At 40.2% G+C, this 26,348-nt stretch overlaps 1 protein-coding gene across 5 annotated transcripts in view; it reads left to right on the top strand.

The window, feature by feature from the left end:
* The window catches only part of RARB (retinoic acid receptor beta), a 776,321-nt gene that overhangs the window by 597,975 nt on the left and 151,998 nt on the right, over window positions 1–26,348 (top strand). Inside the window, exon 1 of one of the 5 annotated variants that reach the window (XM_032162280.2) lies at window positions 10,242–10,867. The exons of 3 other annotated variants lie outside the window; for them this stretch is intronic. In XM_032162280.2, the coding sequence (XP_032018171.1) occupies window positions 10,711–10,867 (157 nt within the window). In that variant the 5' untranslated portion in view covers window positions 10,242–10,710. Of the gene's footprint in view, window positions 1–10,241; window positions 10,868–16,158; window positions 16,294–26,348 lie in introns of those variants that run through there. One more of the 5 variants, XM_058441892.1, reaches the window with a different exon arrangement.

Raw genomic sequence — 26,348 nt, 5'->3', positions numbered from 1 at the left:
GAAATTAAGGAAGTGACATTGAATTTGCACACAACACTTCTGATCACATTGTGTTGATGAGAACATGGCCACACCTAGCTGCAAAGGAGGCTGGGAAATATGGTGTCTATCTGGATGGCCATATGCTCAGCTAGAAACCTATTGTAGGGGAAATAGAGAGAATGGATTTGGGAGAAGGGCCCTAGAATTAAGTTTGCCCCAGAGTAGTAGAAAGAGGTGAAAATATAATTTTTTGTGTCTATTTCTGTCAAATGTGTGAATAGTAATGCCAAACATTACATGGTACCAGAGAATTTATAAAAATCTTTCTCATATGTTATTGCATTTAATTCTTCAACATTGTCTTCCATTGAAGTAGACATTATTTTGAAGTAGATCTTAGTATACAATTGCAAATGAAAAGAATAAATGAGACGCGGAAGGATTATGAATTTACCTAAACCAACCTAGCAGATAAATGTAGAGCCAAGACTTGAATCCAGGGCTTCTTCACTCCAGTCCCAGAGGTCTACCATTTCTAGCCTCTGTAACTTGTCCATCTCAACAGATGTGAAAGAAAAAAAAAATGACACTTGTTAAAGATGGTAAGGGGGGACCGTGACAATAGCTATAGGAGAAGAGAGATTGGACTAACTCTCACTCCACTGAGGACAAGTGGGGATTCATAACCGAGGAGAAGGATGGGGTCAGTGGATGGAAAATCCCTAAGAGAAAACATCAAGCATAAGGAATTTCTAGCTAAACTGACTCGGAAAGGATTATTTCTGAAGGCAAGCCATGGTGATAAGATAACAGGGGTGGTCAGTTACTACAGGGAATGAGAAATATCTTTCTTTCCCATCCCTAGGTTCACGGCTGAGGCCACAATAACAAAAGACAGACTACAGACTAACCAAAAAAAAAAAAAAAAGCATACAAATTGATTTAATATAAGTTTTATGTGACACAAGAGGCTGTAGAAATGAAGACCCAAAGAAATAGATAAACCTGTGTATTTCTTTTTGCTAAGTTTAATGAAGAGTGGGCAGTCATGCAGAAGTATGATTGGCCAAAGGGGCATAATCTAATAGTGATAAACTGGGGGGAATTTAGCAAGGCCTATCTATTTAGATGGTGCTCTGTGTCCCCGTGTCTTCAGAGATAAGGATGTCCCTTTCTTACGTATACAGGGAGGGCATCTCTGACATGAGGGTCTGATGACCTGCCTCATGGGAGAAGGGCAAGGGGAAACTGAGAGTGACCTTCCTGCTTCTACTGTTGACTCAGATGCCAAAGTGCCATATTTTGGGGTAGCATGTTCTGATTCCTATCACTACCAAGAGTGAGAGATTTTCCCTAAGCTGCCTTAGGAGGATTCTGGCTCAAACTGGATTCTGCAAAGTTGGACAGAAAGCCCAAACTTGGGCCTCCTCAAGCAGAGGAATGAGAGGAGCCTGACTAAAGCTTTGGTCCAAGGAGAGAGTATCTGTCATACCAAGTTCTCTAAAGGTTCTCTGGTGCCTTGGTGTTCACCAAATTGAATGTCCCATCAGCTCAGAGTGTCTGACAGTGTAGTGTGCAGAATAAAAACCCGAGGACCTTGATTTAAATGCAACTGAATAGACCCCCAACCCCAGAAATTTGTGTGAGGTAGCTCTGGGTGTGAAGCCCTGGAATCCCCATGCCTTGGGAATCACTGCAGCAGATCTTACATTTTAGCATTGCATGTTACTTATACAGAGAGGGAAAGTATTTGATATTTCTGTTTATTCTTTCCCTTTCTTTACCTCCCATGCTTATGTGTTACCTTACATTTTGAAACTGCTGCCTTCTGAATTATCTTTGCTTATCTTTTTTTGAAGCAACTGTAAGTTAATCAAGTAAACAATAACAAAATGCAAAAAACTAATTTTGGAAGCCACCATGATATCCTCTCCAAGAGAAGTTTTCAAAGCTCTTGGTTGAGTAGATGTTGAGAAGGTGGGTTTATACCCTGATGTTTGAAAGAAGAGAGAAAAGCTATTTTTTTCCACCAAAAATACTTACATTGTATTCACATTACGTGTGTGTGTGTGTGTGTGTGTGTGTGTGTGTGTGTGTGTAATGTGCTTTTATGCGTATCTTTGTTTCTCCAACAGAAATTTCACAGGGATTTCTATCTGGCTTTATGTTACCCTGACAATTCCCACTCAGTCACATTGAGCTTTTTATTTGCCTTTTTCTCTGTCAGACACTAGGATGAATTTAAACTCCATTCCCTCTCCAACTGCCCCTCTGATGTGTTTGTACTTTTTACATTCCCTTTCCCTGTAGAATCTGAAGAAAATTCCTTTGGGCTTTTAGCTTTCCCTCAGACTCAGAAACTTTTGTGTTGCTAATAGAACTTGGCTTCATTAGCATTTCAAATCCTGGGATGCTCTTAAAGATCAGAGTTAGATCTAAGGGGCTCTCCAGCCACAATCTGATTTATCAAACCTGTTTAACTGAAATCTCCAGTGGCCAGTGCCTTTGACCTTATTTCTGCCAGCACATCGCATCAGAAAATTCTTTTCAAGGATTCTGGAGAAAGATACATGCATGATCTGAGAAGTTTTACTTTGGTCCCTCTCACTGCTTTATATATTGTCTACAAAAAGCCATACTCTGCTTCATCACCTTTGGGGGTTAGGTCACGGGTAGATGATGGATCAGAGAGTGAATGGGTGGGTGGATAGGTAGATGGGTATATGAGCAAGTGGATGTATGCATAACTAGAAGGGTGGATGGATTGGTGGATGGATGAGTAAATGGAGGGATGGGTGGATATCAGGTAGATGAATGGGTAGGTGGATGGATGGATGGATGGATGGATGGATGGATGGATGGATGGATGGAAAGATAACAGATGATAACACAAGATAGATTAATAATGCAAGTCTTCCATCTTATGCAATGCCTTTGCCATTTAATTAACTTATAATCAGCCCTAAGGTGCTGAGGCTCAACACCACTTATGCAAAAAAAAAAAAAAAAAAAAAAAAAAAACCCAAAGTGATATAATCTATTATGATCTATTTGCTGTCTTCCACATGGGCAGCAGGGTGGGGCTTGCCAATTATTTCATGGTCATTCTGACTCAGTGTGTGCTTTGCAAATGAAAGAAACCATCTTCCTTTATAATATATATAAATACAAAAATGCTTCAGTGTAGTAGTCCTTAACCAGGTATATGCAGCAAATTCTCTTAGAGAACTTGCCCTAATTACATATTTGCAGCCCCTACCCCCTCCACCTGCAGCCTGAAATGTGCATTCTGGTTGAAAATGACTACTCTGGCAGACGATTCTCTGCTACAAGTAGTATTTGAGTAGTATTTAGCAATATGTGCCTGACTTCATTTCTCCTTGCAGACATTGCACGAACATTTTCTTTTCTTTTCTTTTCTTTTTTGAGACAGAGTCTTGCTGTGTTGCCTAGGCTGGAGTGCAGTGGCGCAATCTCAGCTCACTGCAACTTCCACCTCCCAGGTTCAAGCAATTCTCCTGCCTCAGCCTCCCGCATAGCTGGGATTACAGGTGTGTGCCACCATGCCCTGCTAAGTTTTTTTGTATTTTTAATAGAGACTGGCTTTCACTGTGATGGTCTCAATCTCCTGACCTCGTGATCCTCCCACCTTGGCCTCCCAGAGTACTGGGATTACAGGCATGAGCCACTGTGCCCGGGCTTGCACTGACATTTCCTAAGTACTTGTATTACCTCATTTAATCTTTACCACAACTCTTTGACATAGGTACCATTAATATCTATATTTTGCAGGCGAGAGAATGCAGAGATTAAGTAACTTTGCCTAGTCGGACAGCTAGTAAGAAGCAAAGCTGGGGTTTAAACACAGGCAGTATCTAAACTCTGTGTTCCCACTTACCATGTTACACTGCCTCTCTAATCATTAAGCTGACCTTTGAGAGCACTCAGCTGCAACAGAACTTTCTGCAATGATGGAAACATTCTATGTCTGCACTGTCCTATTAACGTGATAGCCACCAGTCATATGAGGCTGTGGCACACTTGAAATATGGTTAATGTGACTGAGAACTCATTTTTAATTGTTTAATTTTAATTACTTTAAACAGCAGAGTTTAAGAGCCGACTAATAGTTTCTGTTCATACATATGATCTCAAAAAATGAAGTGCTGAACTAGGAATTAAGGCAGGCATCTCAGTTATAGACATTATCCTTTATTAATAATATTAACACGAAATAATTGCAAAGCACTCTTAGAATCCTTTGTGCTTCTTTCTATCCTTGAAAAGAGTCTAGCTGTTCTTCTAAGCACTCTGTCAACTAAGTGGCACATCTAATCTTAGCTTATTGGAAGATGTATTGAGACGAGACAAAATTCATGTGGAATAGTACAGGGAAGTCACAAGCAAGCAGTAGCATGGTAGTGCCATTGGCATTTATTCTCAGGAGTCACCATTATATTTTCCATCTCTCAAATATTGCCATCATATATGGGACTGAGGTGGGGTGTTGATGGAAATAATGGACTTTAAAGCAGGGTTTAATGGTGGAAGAACAGGGGCATCTGCACACATTTTGAAGGCAGCGATGTTATCCAAAACTCCTTCTTATAGAAGGAAATGAAGACAATAAGGTAGAAAAGTGAGAAATTACCAGCCGAGAGAGAAAGAAAGATGATTCTGGATGAAGTAATATAATGCATTCTCGATGAATAATATAATAAAAGAGCCATATTATAGACATACACAAGTTGAAACTGAATTAAGCTTTTAAAAGGGAAGGAAAATTAAAGTACTAACAAAACCCAAATGTATATAGCTAGGTTTTATAAAGATAGAGACAAGGCAATGTAGAATTCCGTGAAATTGTTAAATGTTGGTTTAGAACAGAGGTGGACAAACTACAGCCCATGAGCAAAACCTAGTCCACTATCAATTTTTGTAAATTAAGTTTTATTAAGTACATCCATGCCCATTAATTTATTATATAGTCTATGGCTCCTTTATACTACAATGGCATAGTTGAGCGGCTGCAACAGAGACTGTATAGCCTGCAAAGCCTAAAATATTTCCAGTGGCCCCGTACAGAAAATGTTTACTGACCCCTGTTTTAGAACAAAAAGGGAACATATATTCACATAACTGTTTTGGAGTACAATTTTGTGCGTCCATCAAATTTTAAGATGCTCATAATCCTTGTTCTGGTAATACCGCTACTAGAATTTTATCCAGCAGATGTATTGGTGCACATGCCCGCAGGGCTTCTTTGCACTAACCTAATAGTACTAAAAAAGTAGAAACAACCTAAATGTCTTAACAGCTGGCCATTGGTTAAATGAAATACAATGCATTGATGTAAAGAGATTCTAACTTATTTTTTAAATGAGCCAGTTCTATATGTATTATTTATTTTGAAGGCATGTTCAAGAAATATTGCTAAATTTAAAAATGTTGCAGAGCAATATGTATCATAAGACCATACTGGTATAATAGCAACAAACAGCACTCCCCGCCTCACAATCCCAAAAAAATACACAGATATATGCCCAGCACCAATTAAGATGCCTGGCACATGGTAGGTATTCAACATTTAATGAATACATACAGAGGACTTTTACTTTTTACTTTATATCTTTTGGACTAGACTTTGAATTTTTATGAGCATGTATTACTTAAATCTAGATTTATAGGGAGTGATGGAAAATGTGAAAATAAAATTTTAAAAAATGAAAAAAAAGAGTAAAGATCTAGATTTAAAAAGGGAAATGTAAACAAGATGAAATAGCCAAAGATAGGTCTCCCCAAAACTAATGTTGAGACAATGCCACCAGCAGTGACAGTCAGCTAAGAGATGGTTCGCAGCTCACTGCTCAGTACTGAGGCATTCAGCAGGGGTTGTGTTTAACTTTCAAGTTGGAACCAACAGAAACTGTTGGGCTTGAAGAGCTGTCTTTATGAGTCATTGACAGCAGAAAGCACAGAAGCACTAAAGAAAATAATTCAGAAATGTGGAAAGAGAAAAGTATGCCCTTGTCTTGGGAGAACAATATTTGTGTGTAACCAAGAAGGAAGACTTTGTGGAGGAAGGTCTGGAAAAGCAGACAGCTGAAGAGAAAGGAGCCAAATGAAGGACACGGTGGCCAACACTCACAGTAAAAAGACATTTTTGAAGAAGATGTGTTTCTAGGGTTTCTAAGAAGTCTCTATACTCATGCCCAGAGCCACCTTGCAAGTTCATTTGGAAAGTGCATTGGTGTCTTTTGGTATAAGATCCACGAACATCAACAGTCCTGTTATGTGAGCAGGTATTCATACTGAAGGGCCAGAAGCAAAGTTTCCATGTGTTATTACTGTTAGAACTTCCCCCGCTCCCCTCCAACACAAAAGCAGCTCTGCCTGCTAGTATGGAAGCCCCGGGAACAGCCTCATACTTGCCTCGTGCTGGCAACATCTCTGCCTTGGCTTCCCTGCTGGAACACACATGTCACTCAGTACTAGCCGTTTATTCTTCTGGCAGAACTGTGGCAAGAGGGAAATGACAGGGAAAAAATTTTAAAAACAAACAAATAAAAAGCCAAAACAACATGAAAGAGGTGGGCATGTCTTTAAAACAATCAGTGTCCACCTCCCCCAGCCCTGTGCCTGTGTCTGCCTGCACTTTGCATGTCTGCGCCTGTGGTGGGAGGGATATGTCTGCGCCTCTGAAAATCTTCTTATTTAGACATCACAAGGTATTAGCCCAATTTTGAACACGGCCGGCTGCAATACTGGTGCACAGACACGACTGCTCTTTCTTCAGAAAACTCTCCAGTTCAAACATGTTTGCAGAGCATGATTCATGGTGTTTCTTTCTGGATTGTCCAGTGGGTAATTGCTGTACGAAAACCAGAGAAACAGATGTACACCCTGAACCCTGGCTATAAATTTTTGTTTTATGATTATGGGTTTCAAATGTGCTGTGTCACACTGACAAATATACAGTTACTCTGAAACAAAATGGATTTTGCCCTCAAAGTTTTGCTTTTTGTTTTGTACTTTTTGTTTGCTTGTTGGTTGGAAATACATTTATTAGATCATTGATCAAACACAAAGAAAATAGAGGTGACACATATCAGAATGTTATTTTATGCCATAACAAGAAGATATTTGGGAAAGTTTCTTCCAACCCTGTGGCTAATGTTTAAAATGGATGTCAGTAGTTTACATTTCATTATGGGTAAATCGGTCTATTTTTCACTTTCTACCCAACTCATTAATCTTTATAGTACATGGATATGTATTTAAAGAACTGTGGCTTATTTTTATATCTTTCCTTCATTTTACTTAAAATGAAGAATTTAGAGGCAGAATAAAGTTTTCAAGAACTGTAAGCATTTACTGATGAAGAAATAATTAGCATGTGGCTAAATCATGGGTCTGTTTCATAAATTAATACTTGGATTAAGTAATAGCTCTAATTATTGCTATCAGCATAATTAATTCATGATGAGGAATGATTAATTGACTAGTGAATATTGTCACATTATAAGAAACCCATACTATTCCATTCACGGGGATTTAAATACTGATTATTCATTTCAAGTCCCAAGTTCATTTCTCAGTCGAGAACTTCAAGGTAATTATATATTTTACATTTTCTTGCACAAAGAAAGAAAACATCGGGTCGCCCAACCTTTACCACACACAGAGACACACTCATGTTGTTATTTTTGTGCAATGATACAGTATAGAGTTAAGAAATTTGGAAGCAGTGGTCTCGCTTGATGAGGCTGATTCCATAGCTTAAGAAATAAGAATGAACAGAATTTTAAGGACACCCATCCGCATCTTCACTTCCCTGGGACCAGTGTATCTCTACTCTTTGAAAAGATGTTAAACAAGAATGTGCAGCAGCCTCCCCTGGATAACAGATCCCTGTACACACATACCTGTCAGTGATGCCATGTTTCTCATCTCTAACTTAAGTTTCTCCTGCTGTACTTTCAATATAGCTGTTTCCTCTTCTCTTGTCTAACAACTTTTCATCCACCTCCATTATCTGGTAAAAATGAACTCAGTTTCCAAGGAACTCTAAGGACCTTAAATAAGCGTTTGGAGCCATAATCCTCATGGACCAAGTAGAAATTGGCACATAATGTAGTGCTTTGTGTATCTTTACGACTACCTTAATGACAGCGTGTTAAATGTTTTGTAAATTCCTCTGTGTTCCCTTGCTTAAAATGTGTGTTTTCTTTGTAGTTAAAGGGTTTCTTTTAATAAGTCTCTGTTACAAAATGATGACCATATAAAAGAGAGAAGAGAGGGGAAAAAAAATAACAAACACAGATTCAGCAAAAATCTCACCCCTTTATTGCTCCGAACTTTTCAATAGCAAGAACTGAGCTTGCTGGGCTGAAAATTGTTTTAATCTACCTTCATAAAAGGATCTTTGACTTGGTAAGTGTGTGCGATGCATACTTTTCATGTTACACCACAAGTGCCACTTAGCAACTCCACTAGACAGGGCAATGTTTCAGCATGGGGTGGGGTGCCCCCTGACAGGCTTTTAAAAGGCCCGGATGCCAATGCACATTCCAACACTATCCACAAAAAGGAGACTGGAGCAGTGCTCTTCCCTGGGTTGGGCAAGGAGACTCTCCCTCCCTGCCTATCCTCTTGCCGGCCCTGTTTTGTGGGAGAATTACAAGTAAATGCTAGAGAGGCGGTGGAGAAGAGAGGGTGTTTTAATCCCTCCCCAGAGTTTCCTTTCTTTGATGTATGTTGCATCCTTTAAACAAGTTGTGCAAAATGGCTACAGGGTAGATTGGCTCTCCCTTTTAAAGCTCTCCATCCGGCTGGGTTTATTTGTAAATATTGCGTCCATCCTTCTCAGTGTTTTAGGACTGGCTGGAAAGACACTTCTTCCTGTAGGATGGGTCAGTGTGAGAGATCTAAAAAATTATTTTCCCTTAAAATTACTGTATTTTAATAAAAGGATTGGGCAGGGGCTGGTATAAGAGAAAACTGATCCTTCAAAATATAAAACTGTCACACTTAAACCAGTTTACAAAATATGCGTTTAATTATGTGGTGGGACGTGTGTAGGTGTATGATGAGAGAGGCAACCAACATGGCTATTTGGGGTGCAAGGATGTGGGAACAGGCAAGTAACTTTCACATTGGACTTTGATCCTAGGGAGCTGGGTTCTAGTCACAGCTCTCAGCTGTGTGACCTTGGGTAGGTCTCATCTCCCCAGGCTGTTGTTTCCCCATTTGAACAATATGAGGATGAGTCACAGCTAACATTTGTTCCATGATATTTACCCAGCACCATACAAGTGTTATTTCTGTCCTCCCAGTTACCACCAAGGTGGGTAGTATTATATGCCCATTTTACAGATGAGGAAACTGAAGCCCGAAGAAGTTAAATACTTATCCCAGAACACACAGCTGGTAAGTGGCAGACCTGGAATTGGAATCTAGTTCACTTTGATTCCCCAATCCATGCTCTTGACCACTGTATTGTTTTTCCACGTCCAGATCTAAAATCTCATTTTCTGTGTGGCTGTGTGTTTGGGACAGGGGTAACTAATTCTTGACTACTCTATATGCTGCACAGAACCTGGAGAGGATTTTTCAAAGTAAATGAATCTCGAAAGCTGGATTGCAGAGCAAACGAATGCAGTCACTTCAGCCAGGGGCTTGCAAGAGGGAGAAAGAGAAAAAGACTGTGGAATGGAAAGTTTCCCAACCCAAGCCTTTCCCAAGGGGTAGCCATTCTCTGTTCTACAGTTTAGGGCTTGCATGTGCTTTTTCTGGAGTGGAAAAATACATAAGTTATAAGGAATTTAACAGACAGAAAGGCGCACAGAGGAATTTAAAGGGTGGGCTGAGGGGCGAGACGGTGGGCGGGAGGCAAGCGGGCGCGGGGGGGAGCACTGTTTTCCAAGCTAAGCCGCCGCAAATAAAAAGGAGTAAAGGGAGAGAAGTTGGTGCTCAACGTGAGCCAGGAGCAGCGTCCCGGCTCCTCCCCTGCTCGTTTTAAAAGCACTTCTTGTATTGTTTTTAAGGTGAGAAATAGGAAAGAAAGCGCTGGCTTATGCGCTCGCTGCCTGCCTCTCTGGCTGTCTGCTTTTGCAGGGCTGCTGGGAGTTTTTAAGCTCTGTGAGAATCCTGGGAGTTGGTGATGTCAGACTAGTTGGGTCATTTGAAGGTTAGCAGCCCGGGTAGGGTTCACCGAAAGTTCACTCGCATATATTAGGCAATTCAATCTTTCATTCTGTGTGACAGAAGTAGTAGGAAGTGAGCTGTTCAGAGGCAGGAGGGTCTATTCTTTGCCAAAGGGGGGACCAGAATTCCCCCATGCGAGCTGTTTGAGGACTGGGATGCCGAGAACGCGAGCGATCCGAGCAGGGTTTGTCTGGGCACCGTCGGGGTAGGATCCGGAACGCATTCGGAAGGCTTTTTGCAAGCATTTACTTGGAAGGAGAAGTTGGGATCTTTCTGGGAACCCCCCGCCCCGGCTGGATTGGCCGAGTAAGCCTGGAAAATGGTAAATGATCATTTGGATCAATTACAGGCTTTTAGCTGGCTTGTCTGTCATAATTCATGATTCGGGGCTGGGAAAAAGACCAACAGCCTACGTGCCAAAAAAGGGGCAGAGTTTGATGGAGTTGGGTGGACTTTTCTATGCCATTTGCCTCCACACCTAGAGGATAAGCACTTTTGCAGACATTCGGTGCAGGGGAGATCATGTTTGACTGTATGGATGTTCTGTCAGTGAGTCCTGGGCAAATCCTGGATTTCTACACTGCGAGTCCGTCTTCCTGCATGCTCCAGGAGAAAGCTCTCAAAGCATGCTTCAGTGGATTGACCCAAACCGAATGGCAGCATCGGCACACTGCTCAATGTAGGTTTATTTTTTTCCCTTCTTCTACCAAGAAAAAAAAATTGTCTGTCTTGCATGCAATAAAGACATTGGAAATAAACTGCATTGGTAGCAAGACAAAGGATTTAATGATTTAATGCTGAAGGGGTGTGATATGCTGGCATGCATATTGATTCCCTTTGCTGAAAATTTCCTGTTAGATGTTTTCTTCCAAAATAACCCCTCCCGCCCCCATGCTCCTCTCCTTACCAACCTTATAGTCTCTTGAAAACAGTTTTTAAAATATGCATAAAAATGTGGGGGGTGGAGAGTAGAGGGTGACCGCAAGACTTTAAAACATTCTTCAAGTAGGGCAATTTGACACATTTTGCAGTTTTTACTAAAATGTGTGCAGAGTGGAATTTAACTTTTCTGTTCTTTGGATTAGCTACTAGTTGTATAGGTCCCCCCACCCCTTGTGTATTCCAACAGTCCAAAGTAATTAAAATATGACATTTCCTTGAAAGGAATTTAGTTTAATTAAGGTGGCTGCTGCTCCCGAAGTTCATAAACCACCAGTTCAAGCTGCCGCTTCCAATGTTTTCCTTGCTAAGGAAAGGCAATATTTCTTAGCATTGACCCTGCTGCCACCTTTCCGAGTCACTTTGTTGGTCTAAGAAGTTGCTGTTTTGCTAGAAAACTACTGGCAATGAACACCCCTTGGACTGAGCCATCCATTATTTCCATATCTTGCAATTCAGCCCGGAACGTGGACATCAGTTAAACGAAAGGAAATATAAGTGGGGTTTCCCAATTTTTAAAAAAAATATTGACTATTTTGTTATCTGATGCTGACACAGTGCCGAGGTACGCATCTGGTCAACAGTAGCCTGGCTGCAGGCTTGAGAAATGATCAGGAGTCCCAGAAAATCCCACCTTCGGGTGGCTGTAGTGGGAGCCTGCAGGATGCTTCACCGCCCTGACAGTGATTTAGATAAATGGCTCAGCTATCTATCAAAATGTTTTTAGTACTTTATTTGACAATTCATTGGAGCATTAGCCTGAAAATGACATTTTAAATCTTTGTTTTCAAAGAGGTCAAAGTTTAACTGGAAGAAATTGAGTTTTCCTAATAACATGGTGGCTTATCTAAAGAGAGAAGAAAAAGGGGAGAAGGGACAATGACAGGATTTAAATTGCCCTCTCTGAAACTTTTTCTTAAGAATAAAGACTTGCTTCTCGGGCCAGGAAATCAACAGGTTTGTAGCTGAAAAATCAATAACCATTTGATGCCAACAGCCTGGCAGTCTGACTTAACATTTTGTAGAGCCATAAGCAGGGCAAAAAGAATATCGTTTTCAGAAGGCGGCTTAATCTTCAGCTGCTCCCCAAATGCCTTTTCTTTTTTGGTGCCTATTTTATTTCTGGAGAACTCAAAGAAACTTGAGGGTTACAAAATAATTTTCTAATCCAAGAAGAGACCTTTCAGACCTGTCCTCTTTGCAGCAATTAAAACAGTATGAACAATTTCTGTCGGAATCCCAGGGAACTGGGGCTCTCTGAAACTTTCTTGTTAGAGAAAGTTGTAATGAAACATGTTTTTTAACAGAAGGAAAAAAAATGCTCAGGATCCTCGCCAAAAGTTATTAGACCTAATAGAGTTTTTACATGTAGACATTCTTCCTTTTGTAATTAACCCTCCAAACATGCCTATTAAGTTGTAAGAGTAGGGGGAAAGGCTTTGTTTGTTCTTGGACAAGTTAAACAAGGGATTTGCTTTATCTAGGGAGAGCGAGCGGTGAATGTGTCATTCGCCTAAAACTAGCCGATAAGCAAGAAGTGTTGATAACAGCAAAGTTTAGCTAATCAAAGAAACTTGCATTAGACAAAGTAAATAAAGGCATTTGACAAAGGGATTTCAGAAATTCCAGTGTCTTATTTTTGTAAGCGGGGCAATTAGTTCTTACTGTGGTCAGTTTCACAAGAGTTTGAATCCCATACCCCAACTTTAGGTTAAATGAATAAAATGTAAATATTGCTTGTGCCCTTGCAGAGTTGCTTTACCCTCCATAAACCACTTTATGATGGTCAGTTGTTCCAATGATTTTTTTTTTTAGCATAAATAAAACTAAAACTTTTTTTTTTTTTTAAAGATTCTAACAAATGTCTTGTGCCACACAGTTTTTGGTTCAGGGTGGTATAGCTAGTTAGGGCTTTTGAAATAAAAGCATATTAGGGCTACGTTTGTGTTAGTAAGAACATAACCACAACATTTTCCATTATACTTAATGGCTATTTTGACGAGAAGCAGATCTGTTTTTGCTTTTAACACAGAGGAAACAGTGGGCAAAAAAGAAAAAGTACTAAATTCCAACCAAAACTATTTTCTGCTTTGAGACTTTTTTTATGGTGTGTGTGTGTATGCATAGTAAATAAAGTAAGACCTTTGAACATGGAGCACACCGCCACAAGCTCACTTTGAAAGGTGATAAAATATTCCCGTTATTTTCTTTTTAATTTTAAAGGCAGAAAAATGATATGCCAGCCAGCTGCCATTTGTAGTAGTGTCTGTGAATTGCTTGTTATAAGCATTCAAAGTCAGGATTAGGGGACTACTAAGGGAATGTGGTCTAAATACTACGATTGACGACTGCCCCTGGAAGGTATAGGAGTCACTAAATTTCTGTTCAGATGCCTCCAGGATTATCTTGGTTTTAGGCGGCTCCAGATGTTTTCAACATTAATTGCTTAGTGGGCATAGGATAAATCTTAATATTTTGTGGTCTAAATATAGTTGCTTTGGTGAAATAATGAGTGTGACAACTTCTTGGCCTTTTTCCCTGTCTTTTCTCCCTACTCAACACATCAAAAGGAAAAAGAAAAAAATATTTTCTTTTTGAAACAGTACTTTGCCCATTAATGAGAAGAAATTGTTTTTGAAACAAACAGTAGTGATGTTTGATTAGGGAATGAGAAAAGGCCTCTTTTCAAAGCCCTGGGACCCAAATTTTAAGTATTAAACAGTATCTAAATCCTCTCCTAGTGAGATATAAATTGGGGTCAAAGTGGCAAAATCAAAGATACCCTCTGAAAGAAAGACTAAATAAAGACTGACAGCCACCGTATGAATTGAATGGGGTTTTGAATAAATATTTCAGTGAAAAGGCCCAATTGTTTTTCTAAAGTAGGACATAATTTTCTGCTTTCTCGGACACATGACGGTGGTAACTAATACCATCAGAAACAAGAGAAAAAGAGGGACTTTTCCTTAAATTGCAAAGAGAGTGCAGGCAGGGTTGTGGGTTGTTCGAAAACAAGTGAAAGATTCCCAAAGTTTTCCTTCCTTGTAGAAAAAAAGAAATCATATTGTGAATATTAGATAAATTGGTACATTTGACAAGGGAGTGAGTTTTGATGTGCAACTTAGAAAAGAAAAAGCATGCATTTAAATTTTATTGCCAGAAAAGGATGGATTCAAAAAACAAAACAGTAGAAAGGTAGACATCTGTTTGCCTAAACTTAAGCTATGGAATTGATTTGGAAGCTCTAGTTAGAATTTGATTTGCCAGCCAATAATGTAAAGCCCTTGCATTGAATCAGGTCTTTTTTCCTTAATAGATAAATGACCAGAATGGCTATTTCTGATAGGCTAGCTGACCTGAATCAGAAGTTTCCTTCTCATTTCTAGAAGCCTGGCGCTGATATATACAACCGAAGGTATTGTCATGCACTTTTCTCTAAAGCATAAGCATAAAAAAAAGTTCTTCTGGATATCAGATGCTTATAATTTACCTTCAACATATGTTAAGCCCTGAGGTGGCTGAAAAAGAAAGAAAACCTGTTTTCTCCTTTACACATTCCACAAATATCATTAAACTCTATCTGAGAAGGGAAATACATGATAAATAACAAAGATTATAAATTCTACTCTCAAGGAATTTATAATTTTTTAAATCAATAATTTAGAAAAAGCTGAGAATTTTAAGTTACTCTTTGGGCAGAAGATGGAGATGTAAAAACCAAGATGCAAAATACAAAACTCTTTTCAAGTCGCACAGGATTTTAACAATAAATGCAATGTTCATTTTAGAACATCTTAGAATCTTCTGTAGAGTTTGAGTTATGTGTAAGTGCCATAAATTTATCCTTAAATGACATTTTTATACTTTAAATGTTCTAATATAAATTCAGTTAACTATCAATTAAATAGATTATTTCAGAAATGGGAGTTTTTGATGAAGGTTAATCAGAAAAATCTTGGCTGAAAACCTTTCCAAAGATATTAATGTAGATAGAATCTTGCCTTTCAAATTACAGGGTAGTTATGACAATCATATATCTCTGATTTTCTAGAATAACCCACTTTCAAATATCCTGCATGGTTCCCACAAAAATCATTGAAATATGCCAGATATTTAATATTACAACATCTCCTAGGCTGCCCCTTGAACCCAGGAGTGGCACAGAAAGTCTTTGTTTAGATTCTATAGTCAATATAAGTACAGCTCTCACAGCTTAATTTTTTCATTATGTCTTAAGATCGCCTTGTGTTTCTGGGTCATTCTTACGGGCATGAATTCCTTTTGTAGCAAACTATAGATCTGTGAATAGAAGGCATTCCTTGCAAAGTGGACTGGACTGTGGTTCTCACTCTAGCACCTGTGTGTGCGTGGACAGGGTGGGGAGGAGGGAGTAGAATTAAGTTAAATTGTTATGAACAAATCTGTATCAGCCCTTGCCAGCTTCCTCTTAAAAAGTTGGAGCTGGGGTGATGGAGGGAGAAGAGTAGAGTTAACTCAGGTTTCAGATTTATCAGTATCCTGCTTGTAAGTGGCTTGGCCTAAGTACCTCTTGTTAAATAGGAGATGAGATAACCTGCCCGATCTGTAAGATCTAATAACACAACCTCATCAGTCAATATGTTGCCCTGAATTCTCCTCTTTTCATTCCCAGCTTCCTTACCCCATCATTAAAAAGCATGATCTCTGTCCCATCCCACTCCCCAAACCCCTTTAAATGAATGAAAAATAAAGTTGCAAACGTTCTCTCTACCTAGGAAGCAGGAGAGCTTAAGTCTACTGGCATTTTGTCTTGAGCTTTCAGAGCTGCTTAGATGGGAATTCAAACAGGCAATGGAACTGCTGACTTGCTCTTTCTCTGGCCTTGTAGGGTGGGGGAGCTACAAGGGGACCATTTAGTAAGATAAGACTCTCTGCCCCCTGCGCGATAAGGCGAGGATAACAGGAACTGACGTCAGCAAGGCGACTCAACCTGGCCAAGCATTTCCTCTAGTCAGGGCTCAGGGATTCCAGGAGTTTCTAGGCCTCCTCCAGCAGCTGAAGAACTGAACCAGCTCAGGGGAGGGAGAAAGAAGAAAGCTGATTTTTACAGGGGTGATAGTGGGTGATGATGTCCCTGATTTCCAAAAGCAGATTTCTTTGAAGAGAACAAAGAAAAATTGGGAGGAAGTAAGTAGTTTAATAAAAGTGGATTCTGAGATTATAATTGTAATTTTACATTGTCATAGAATAGATATTTGTTTCCCAGCTGTCAACAATTCACTGCTGATGTCTTATTAGACAGTCTATCTAGCAATCACCAAATATCATCCACTCACAAACCTCGCCAACTCTCCATATAGAACAAAACGTGAGGGAACTCACGTTGTCAGAGTTAAACCTTGGTACTCCTAATTTTTTTCCTTTTTTTTTTTTTTTTTAGATGGAGTCGCACCCTGTTGCCCAGGCTGGAGTGCAGTGGTTTGATTTCAGCTCACTGCAACCTCCGCCTGCCGGATTCAAGTGATTCTCCTGCCTCAGCCTCCTGAGTAGCTGGGACTACAGGTGCATGCCACCACACCTGGCTAATTTTTGTATTTTTAGTAGAGATGGGGTTTCACTATGTTGGCCAGGATGGTCTCGGTCTCCTGACCTCGTGATCTGCCCACCTCGGCCTCCCAAAGTGCTGGGATTACAGGCATGAGCCACCGAGCCTGGCCTTGTATTTACTTTTGAAAGTACAAAGTTCCCACCCCCATCTGCATCAGATGACAACAGTGCTAAAGCCATTTCATTTGCTACCAGCCCTGAAACCACTTATCAGTTTTTCTCGCCTTTTTCCTTCTTCCCTTTCTCTTAAACTCAGATTTATTTTCATTTTATTTTATTCTTTGCCTTCCAAAGTATCTGATTTGAGGTTTGGAGGAGGAGAAAATTCAAACGGAAGGATTTTATTTCTTAAAATTCACAGATTCTCCTCAGTCCACTGCTGTCTTAAAGATAGCTTCTTATTTTTTAAGTTTTAGTATTTGACAAAGAATCACTGTCCCAATTTGACCCATATCTAGTGGAATGTTTGCTATGTTGTTGTTGATAAATTACTATTCATCACAGAATAAAATTTTGTCAAGTCAAAAAAATAGCTAAATTCAAAATAATGTGCAGGTAAAAGAACAAATAAGATGAGTGCATCAGTTAACCAGGGAGAGAAGATCTGGATCACATCCCAATTTTTTTCCCATTTCCAGAGCAAATGAAGACCTCATGTAATAAATTTGTCTTCTCAAAAATATTAAAGCTTTCAATGGCTACAGTACCTTTGCCATGTCATCAAAGTCCGTAATTATAAAAAGGCCGATGATCTGAAGGCCATTTCAGCTTCAAAAGATTTTTTTAGGGTCTGGTCTATTGGAAAGCTTGGGGGTTTAATTAACTAAAATGGAAATGGAGGCAGCGAAATTCAGTTCCTGATGTTTTAATTTAGCTCAGTACTGCCATGTGTTATTGAAGAGAATTCTTAAAGGCAAACATAATTATTTCATTATGGTCCTCAGAATGCTTTCATTGGCTTTAATGACAAGAAGCTGTATAAAAAGGCATATATTTTAATTAGTCCTTTTTATATTTACATCAGATAAACAACAAATAATTGATGAAAAACAAGTCTTTGGAATGGATGATTTCACATAGTGCGCTGGTTACAGTTTAATGATGAAACGTTTCTCTGTTGCTTTGCATTTTAATTATATATACATTATATTACAGTAGTGGTGCCATGGAGCTACTAAAATACTGTTGTTGCCATTTTATTACAAAAAAAAGTCACGATTAATGCCTACAAATTGAAAGCTGAAAAAGGTAGCTAGACACACATCTCCAAGGAAGGAAATTACTGGTTCCATTAATTTTACTACATTTGTTAGAACTCATTTTGATCACTTTTATCTTTTATGCTTCATCTTTTTGTATTAAGATCGTCAGGGGTTTCATATGCTTTTTTATGGCCACATCTTCTCCTGAACACCTTTCTTTCGCTCTTGCTGCCTATTTTGAGGATTTGCATGTGAAAGTGCCTTGCCAAACGTGCACTGGAAATTCAGAGAGCTTTTTTTCCATGCTATCAGCTTGCTTTACCTTTGATTTTATATGAAAACCCATTTCACATGATTCATCCGTTTTGGTGTACAGAACACTAATTGTTATTATTGATTTTAAATTCCGTGACCATTACAAGTAACCCAGATGACTGGCAGATAAAGGGTAATAATCCATGGAGTTCTGGAACTGTTTCATGTTTGTCTGGAGTACTTTATGTGATCAATATTAACTGCCCCACTGAAACTAACTGCTGTATCAAATAACAATCAATCAAATGAATGTGCTTAGAGATTATTTAATGAAAGCTTTAATTGTTCACTGGGGCCCTCCTTATCAGAGGAAACAATAAGAACTAGAGGTAGGATGAACAGGTTTGGATTTGCAGGGAAAGTTGGGGGATGCAGATGAACAAAGCGTCTCTTTACTTCTGCGGCAAGAGTTTCCAGAAACCCATGTTGGGCTTATAGTTCGGGCAGAAGTTGCGAATACTCTTCCAGAGCTTATCCTATCACCTGTACCTCAAAGGCTTTCTAGAGAATGGGGGTATAATAATTTTCTTGCACTCAGCAGAGGCTGTGAAAAGTTCTCCCTTTCCAAGAGTTTTACTGCTGCTTCTCCCTAGTCCTCTCAGAATTACCCTTCCATGCATCTCTCCACGTCTGCTTCCCCATCATGGCCTGATGGTCCAAGATAATGCAAGTAGCCTGCCTTGACACAGGATCGGTTTCTACAGCTATGAAATGGGGATAATAGTGTCTACATTGCAGAATCTGTAGAAGGAGTAGAGATCATGTAAATTAAGATTCTCTTCTTGTCTTGAAAACATATGGAAGTCACCAGGTCGGCCTTCTGCCCTGATTTTGGCATGACACCTGTAGCTTACATGCCTTTGCTAATAGCAAACTTTTTTTTTTTTTTGGTCATATCTAAATTAGGTATCTGTTTTCTTTGGTGAAATGATCCCTCGGTCTATAGCTCATAACCTAGGTGGCAGTCCTTTCTGTTTGTCAGGTAGCACTGTGGCCTGATTCAGGGGCATCCATTTACCAGATCCCCAGATTTCTTGCAAATGATTGACTTTTACAAGTGAGCATTGTCACCTTCAAAGTTGTCACAATACACTTAGCCCAAAGATGCTGTCGTGGCACAGTACGTTTTTATTGCTCATTGATGGATTAGTTTTTGCAATGTGCCATTCAACAAATGGCTCTTGGGTGTCTGCCATGTGCCAGGCTCCTTGATATGATCTGTGGGGGACACCAACATGAATCAGACACTGTCCCTTCTCCCTCTGAACTCCTGATATAATGGGAAGAATTTGTGTACACAAGTCATTGTCACATAACCCCCTTATAACAAACCCAAAAATCTCCTCATGTCTTTGAACCTGAGATTGATAATGGAAAGAACTAAGAACTGCCAAGAACCACAGCTGGTTTATATGGTGAGTGATCAAGTGGATTATACATTTTTGTCACAGTGGAGCGGGCGTGAAGTTTTTCTGTGTGTAGGCCTCATAGATCATCTCTAAAAGTAGTTCACAAAGGAGTTCTAAACCTATCTTAAACAGCGGAATAAGTGCACACCTTCCAAACTAGCTTCTTGAAGACTTTCATATGGATGTTTCTGGAGCTTGTTAAGTAATCGTGTTCTTTGGGGATGGGTTTGATTCTATTGGATTTTTAAAAATCACTTATTTCTCTATGATTTCTGTGACTTATTCCTGTGTAACAAACCATCCCAAAACTTCCTGGTCTAACAATTTATTATGACATTATTCTGTGGATGGGCTGGGCTCCTCTGGGCAGACCCTCTTTCCCACATGCTGTCAGCTGGGGCTGAATCATCCAGGGCTAAATTGAGCTGGAAATCTAAAAAGTCTCACTCTCATGGCTGGCAGTGGATGTTGGTTGTCGGTAAGAGCTCTATGGGATCTGCTTGTGACTTGTGCATGTCACAGCATGGCAGCAGTATTCCGAGAGAGAGCGTTTTGAGAGTGAGCCTTCCAGGAAGGAGGCAGCAGAGGCTCCCAGTCCTCTTAAAGCCTAGACCCAGAGAGTGGTATACAGTCACTTTCACTATATTCTACTGGTGAAGCAGACACAGGGCCAGCCCAGATTCAGTAACTACCTTTCAGTTTGGGAGAGAAAGGCAAAGAATGTCCACCATAACATTCGTAGCATATATGCGCTATAAGAAGAAAGAAAGTATTGTCTTCTGAAAATGATTAAGTTGAAGAACAGTTGTGGGGCTTTTAGTTTTTTGGCTGGTTCAATATTTAATGAAATGCTACTCTAACAACATATATCATTTTCAGGTAATCCTCACAACCCTATAAGTGAGATATCATCTTCATTTTACAGATGAGGAAATGGAAGCTCAGGGAAGGTGAATAACACGGATTGTAAGGGGCAGAGTGTGGTTTCAAGTCCCATGAAAGGCTTTTCTCTAGGCTCCATGTGCTGTTACTCACTTGGGGGTCCTCAGCTTCAGGAGTTGTCATCCTGTCAGCTGAGTGAAGAATTCCTGAAAAATGTTTCATGCTCTAATAATCCCAAGAATAAAACACCATCGAGTGTTTTGGTTTAGGGGAAAGGTAGGAAAAAGAGAGGTAAAGAACTGTAACTTGCATAGCTTCCTCTGATTACATTATTTTCTCTACTATAAACCAGCCTTTTACATTGTGGAGGAAACTCTGCCCAAACTATGAGGCTATTTTACTCTTTTGCCCTTTTGTTTTTACATCCTGTTTGCTGTTGAAGTCTGCGCTGGCCTAGTCACCGCTGTAGCTCAGGGGGTTCGGAGCAGGATTAGTCTGGTATTTACTGAAGAGTCACAAGAAGATGAGAGATGGGAAACTGGGCTTTTCATGTTACTCTAGTTTACTGGTAATCCTCATCTAAAGATGGGTGCTAAGTGTTTGTGCTAGACGGTGTCTCTTCATTAAGTGGAGCTGTTTTGTCTTCCATTACCTAAAGTAAAAAAGTAAAAGACAAAAGAGGAAGAAAGAAAACTTTCTGATAGTAAAGTTGAATTAATGTTTATTTGCTACATATTTTAAGTATCTATTGTGTATAGAGGATCCCAAACCTAAGTTAACCATTACCATTTAGTGAAACTTACATGAATCATAGTGCATCTCATTGGCCTCTCAGATAATGCTCTTATTTCAGTGACTTCAAATATGTCTTATTTTTTATTTTTTTGAGACAGGGTCTCGCTCTGTTGCCCAGGCTGGAGTGCAGTGGTATGATCTCAGCTCACTGCAGCCTCAACCTGCTGGGCTGAAGTGATCCTCCCGCCTCAGCCTCCCACATAGCTGAGACTACAGGTGTGTGCCATCACACCTGGCTAGGTTTTTGGAGAGACGGGGTTTTACCATGTTGCCCAGGCTGGTCTTAAATTCCTGGGCCCAAGCAATCTGCTTGCCTTGGCATCTCAAACTGCTGGAATTACAGGTGTGAGCCACTGTGCCCTGCTCAAATATGTCTTAAATGAAATATATTCTGTATTTTGAATTTTCATAGACCATGTTCTACCTGTTTGTTTCTTTTGTTTAAAATCTAATTGTTGCTGAATTATATATTTTGAGGAAATAGAGACAGGTGGACAAATTGAAGTGACTTGCTAGAAGTCGTGTAGTGGGTTCTAAGTGGAAGCAGATCTAAATCTGTAAGACGCTAACATGTGATGCAGTGAAATACAGCATGGTACCCTGCAGTGTGATACTGTGAAGTTGGGCGGACGTTATTCGTGCACTGCACCTGCTGTGGAAGCTTGAGCTCCAGGTTGCTTCAGGTTTTTTTTGTTTGTTTTTTTTTTAATCTTTAAAATAAATCCATAATACCTACCTTGAAAGCTTAAGATCAGTCTTAAAGCCTTAAATAACACAGTGTATCTGACACATGATGTTCAGTAAATAGATTGTTTTTACATATATACATAGTTGTCAATAAGAAACTTGTTTTAGGCTTGCGTGGCGGCTCATACCTGAAATTCTAGCACTTTAGGAGGCCGAGGCAGTCAGATCGCTACAGCCTAGGCACTTGAGACCAGCCTAGGCAACATGGCAGAACCCTGTCTCTACAGAAAGAATTATCTGGCGATGGTGGCACACACCTGTAGTCCTAGCTACTTGGGAGCCTGGGGTGGGAGGATAATCTGAGCCCGGGAATGTTGAGGCTACAGTGAGCCAGGATTGCACCACTGCACTCCAGCCTAGGCAACAGAGTGAGATCCTATCGAAAAAAAAAAAAAAAAAAGAAAGAAATTTATTTAAAAAAAAATCCAGGCCAGGCGCAGTGGCTCACACCTGTAATGCCAGCACTTTGGGAGGCCCAGGCAGGTGGATCACAAGGTCAGGAGTTCGAGACCAGACTGGCCAATATGGTGAAACCCCCGTCTCTACTAAAAATACAAAAAATTAGCTGGGCGCGGTGGTGGGTGCCTGTAGTCTCAGCTACTCAAGAGGCTGAGGCAGGAGAATGGCTTGAACCCGGCAGGCAGAGTTTGCAGTGAGCTGAGATAGCGCCACTGCAGTCCGGCCTGGGCGAAAGAGAGAGACTCCGTCTCAAAAAAAAAAAAAAAAAAAATCCAAATGCTAGCATTGTCCATAAAAATTTAACAGAATTATTTATAATTATTATAAAGTTGAACCACTGAAACTTGTTCAGTGAAACATTTTGATTTGCATTAATACTTTACATCCCCACATTTATATTAAAAATTCACACACAAATGAAAATGGAAAAACTGCCAATACCTAATTTCTGTCCTCTATTTTTCCACTTGCAATCATATACCTAGGTACCTTTTGGCTGCATTGGAGAAAAATACCTAATATTTAGAACTACCTTTTTTTGAGAATGAAATGTTTCCCATCATAGTGGACTCCTAAGCACGTTCTCTACATATGCAGCGTGCTGATGTCTTCTGGCATAATTGTTACACTTTTGATATGGATAACACACAGGTTGGTGCCTTCAAAAAGGCCAACCAGGTAGGCCTCACTTGGCTCCTGCAAAGCACCAGTAGCTGTGCTCTGGAAGCTCAGATCTGTTTTAAAGTCCTGAGCAATTTCTCGCACCAGATACTGGAAGGGAAGTTTGCCAATCGGTTAAGTGGACTTCATATAAGGCCTAATTTCATGGAGTCCCCGAGTCCCAGGCCTGTAACAATGAGGTTTCTCCACCCCTCCAGTAGAGGGCGCACTGTCGCGAATGGCTTTTGTGGCCAGTTTCTTTCCGGGTGCTTTTCTACAAGTGGATTTTCGAGTAGCGTGCGCTGTAAGAACCGTGGTATGGACACCTCCTTACTTTCCCCCTTCTCCTTCGCCCAGAGCTCGGCGAGCTAGAGGCGGTGCTGGCGTCAGAGAGCCCCACCTGCAGACCCAATTCCCCAATATTTTATGAATTTTTTTTAATGCAGACAAGTTACAACAGCTTTACTGCCAACACCTGGATACCTACTACCATAGCTACCATTAAAATTACCAGGTTTCTTTTCTGTGTTCTCACCCTTTTCCCCTTTTGCCTATGTTTGTTTTGTTTTGTTGACTGGGTCTCCTCACTAAACTGAGAAGTCTCTGAGGTCAGGTATTGTGCTTTTTACCTCTGTTTTCCCAGTGCTAATATAGTACTTGGTCTATGATCCTCAGTAAACTATGGTTGAACCCACATGTATGTTCTAATAAGCAACCCTTTAATATACTCGATATCAGTGCCCTTCAGTAGAACTTCCTACAATGAAGTTTCCAATGATGGAAAGGATCTATAATTCTACATTGTCTAATATCGTAGTCGCTAGCCGTTTGTGGCTGTTGGCATTTGAAATGCAGTTAATACAGCTGAGGAAGTGACTTTTTAATTTTATTTTTATTTATTTATTTATTTATTTTTGAGACGACGTCTCACTCTGTTGCCTAGGTTGGAGTGGCGCAATCTTGGCTCACTGCAACCTCTGCCTCCCGGGTTCAAGCGATTCTCCTGCTTCAGCCTCCTGAGCAGCTGGGATTACAGGTGCACACCACCATGCCCAGCTAATTTTTGTGTTTTTAGTAGAGACGGGGTTTCATCATGTTGGTCAGGCTTGTCTGAAACTCCTGACCTCATGATCCACCCACCTCGATCTCCCATAGTGCTGGGATTACAGGCGTGAGCCACCACACCTGGCCAATTTTATTTTATTTTAATTAATTTAACTTTCAATAGCCACACATGGCTAGTGGCTACTGTATTAGACAATTCACTTCTACATACTTCAGCTATTATTATTCTTTCAATCCTTGTTCATTCTCTTTGTTTATTTCCTTTTTCCCTTCAGCCTTTACTCTTCTCTCCTATGGCTATTAACAAGCTCTAATTATCCCTTTATGTAGCAGATAAATAGACTGCAGGAAAATGTAAACAGAATGCTGTATGGTGGTGATTTCAGTCATTGTTTAACTCCTTTTCCTTCTGGGTGGAACTATTTTTCCTGGGGCCTGGCAAATATTTAGCACTTGTTTTGCTAACATTTAGTTTGCACAGCTAAACTAAGATTTTTGCAGAATCTCAGTGGGCGGGAATTACATTCCCCGTAGCAATCAAATCATGGAGACATAACGATGTCTATTCCCGTGCTCCACACCTGCTTGGTTTTGAGACGGGCAGAGTATCTTCCAACATTTTCAAGCTTTCAACTCAGCTTGAACATTTCAACAAACTTCAGGGAGGCAGAGAGGAACTGGCCATATTCTATGGAAGCCTCAGTTTGCCTTCTAGGAAATACCACGAGCTCTCCCCCGGATGCCTTCTCCTGTTCACGTGTGTTCCCTGCTCATAACCCAGAGCACGGCATGCAGTAGGTGCTCAGAAATATGCTGAGTGTAGTTCAGTGAAAATGAAATTGAGAACATCTCAAGTGAGCTAATATTTTTTGGTTATTCAAAACACCTCTAGTAAACTTGATGGGGGCTGTCAAAATCTTGGGAGGTTCAGTTTGGCTGGGATAGCAAGGTCAGTAAGCCCTTATAAGTGCATTTGCTGGCAAACTGGCCCGAAAACATGAGAGTGGAATATTTCCCTGGGCTTCTGGCACTTACTTTGATGTCACAGAAATAGATTTTCTGATGGTACTTCCTGTTAACCAGGACATTATTGCTCCCTCTTGCCCCCGCCCCAACCCCTTTTTTTTGGCCTATCCCTAGAAATGGTGTGAAGAAAGTAAATAAAAATAAAGCTACAGCGCGCCTGTAATCTCAGCTACTCAGGAGGCTGAGGCAGGAGAATCACTTAAAACCCGGGAGGCAGAGGTTGCAGTGAGCCGAGATTGCACCATCGCTCTCTAGCCTGGGCGACAGAGAAAGTCCATCTAAAATATATATATATATATATATATATATAAAATAAAATAATAAAGCTAAAGGAGTGGGTGCGGTGGCTCATGCCTGTAATCCCAGCACTTTGGGAGGCTAAGGTGGGCAGGTCACCTGAGCTCAGGAGTTCGAGACCAGCCTGGCCAACATGGTGAAACCCTATCTCTACTAAAATACAAAAATTAGCTGGGCATGGTGGTGGGTGCCTGTAATCCCAGCTACTCGGGAGGCTGAGGTGGGAGAATCACTTGAACCCAGGAGGTGGATGTTGCAGTGAGCCGAGATAGCACCACTGTACTCCAGCCTAGACAGCAGAGCAAGACTCTGTCTCAAAAAGTAATAATAATAATAAAATAAATAAATAGCTAAAACAACTCTCAAGAGAAACTTTTGAACTGCGGTTTGCTTCCCCACCCCCATGATTTAAAGTTGCGATTGATTTTTATTAAAGTAAAACAATCACTATCATAATTAATATTTATTAAGTGCTTATTATATGTCAGGTGCTTAAAATGAACCATGTCATCTAGTCTTCAGAGCAGCCTGAAGAAAAAGGCACTGTTATCCCCACTTTGCAGATGCAGATTCCTAGGCACTGAGAGGTTCAAATACCTACCTTGAATCTCCTGAGTAGGAGAAAGCGAGTCCAAAGTTCCCAACTTGGCTTTGTATAATGTAGGGTTCCTTTTCTTTGCCAACTATATAAATTTCTATTTTCTTTGCAGGGAAGAGGGATGGGGAAGATTAGAAGCCTCAGAACCCACAGAATAATAAAAGGGTTAACAAGTGAAAG

The sequence above is a fragment of the Hylobates moloch genome, unplaced genomic scaffold, assembly GCF_009828535.3.
Source record: "Hylobates moloch isolate HMO894 unplaced genomic scaffold, HMol_V3 SCAFFOLD_8, whole genome shotgun sequence".
Lineage (NCBI taxonomy): Eukaryota > Metazoa > Chordata > Mammalia > Primates > Hylobatidae > Hylobates > Hylobates moloch.
This window is presented reverse-complemented; position numbering and strand designations above follow the sequence as displayed.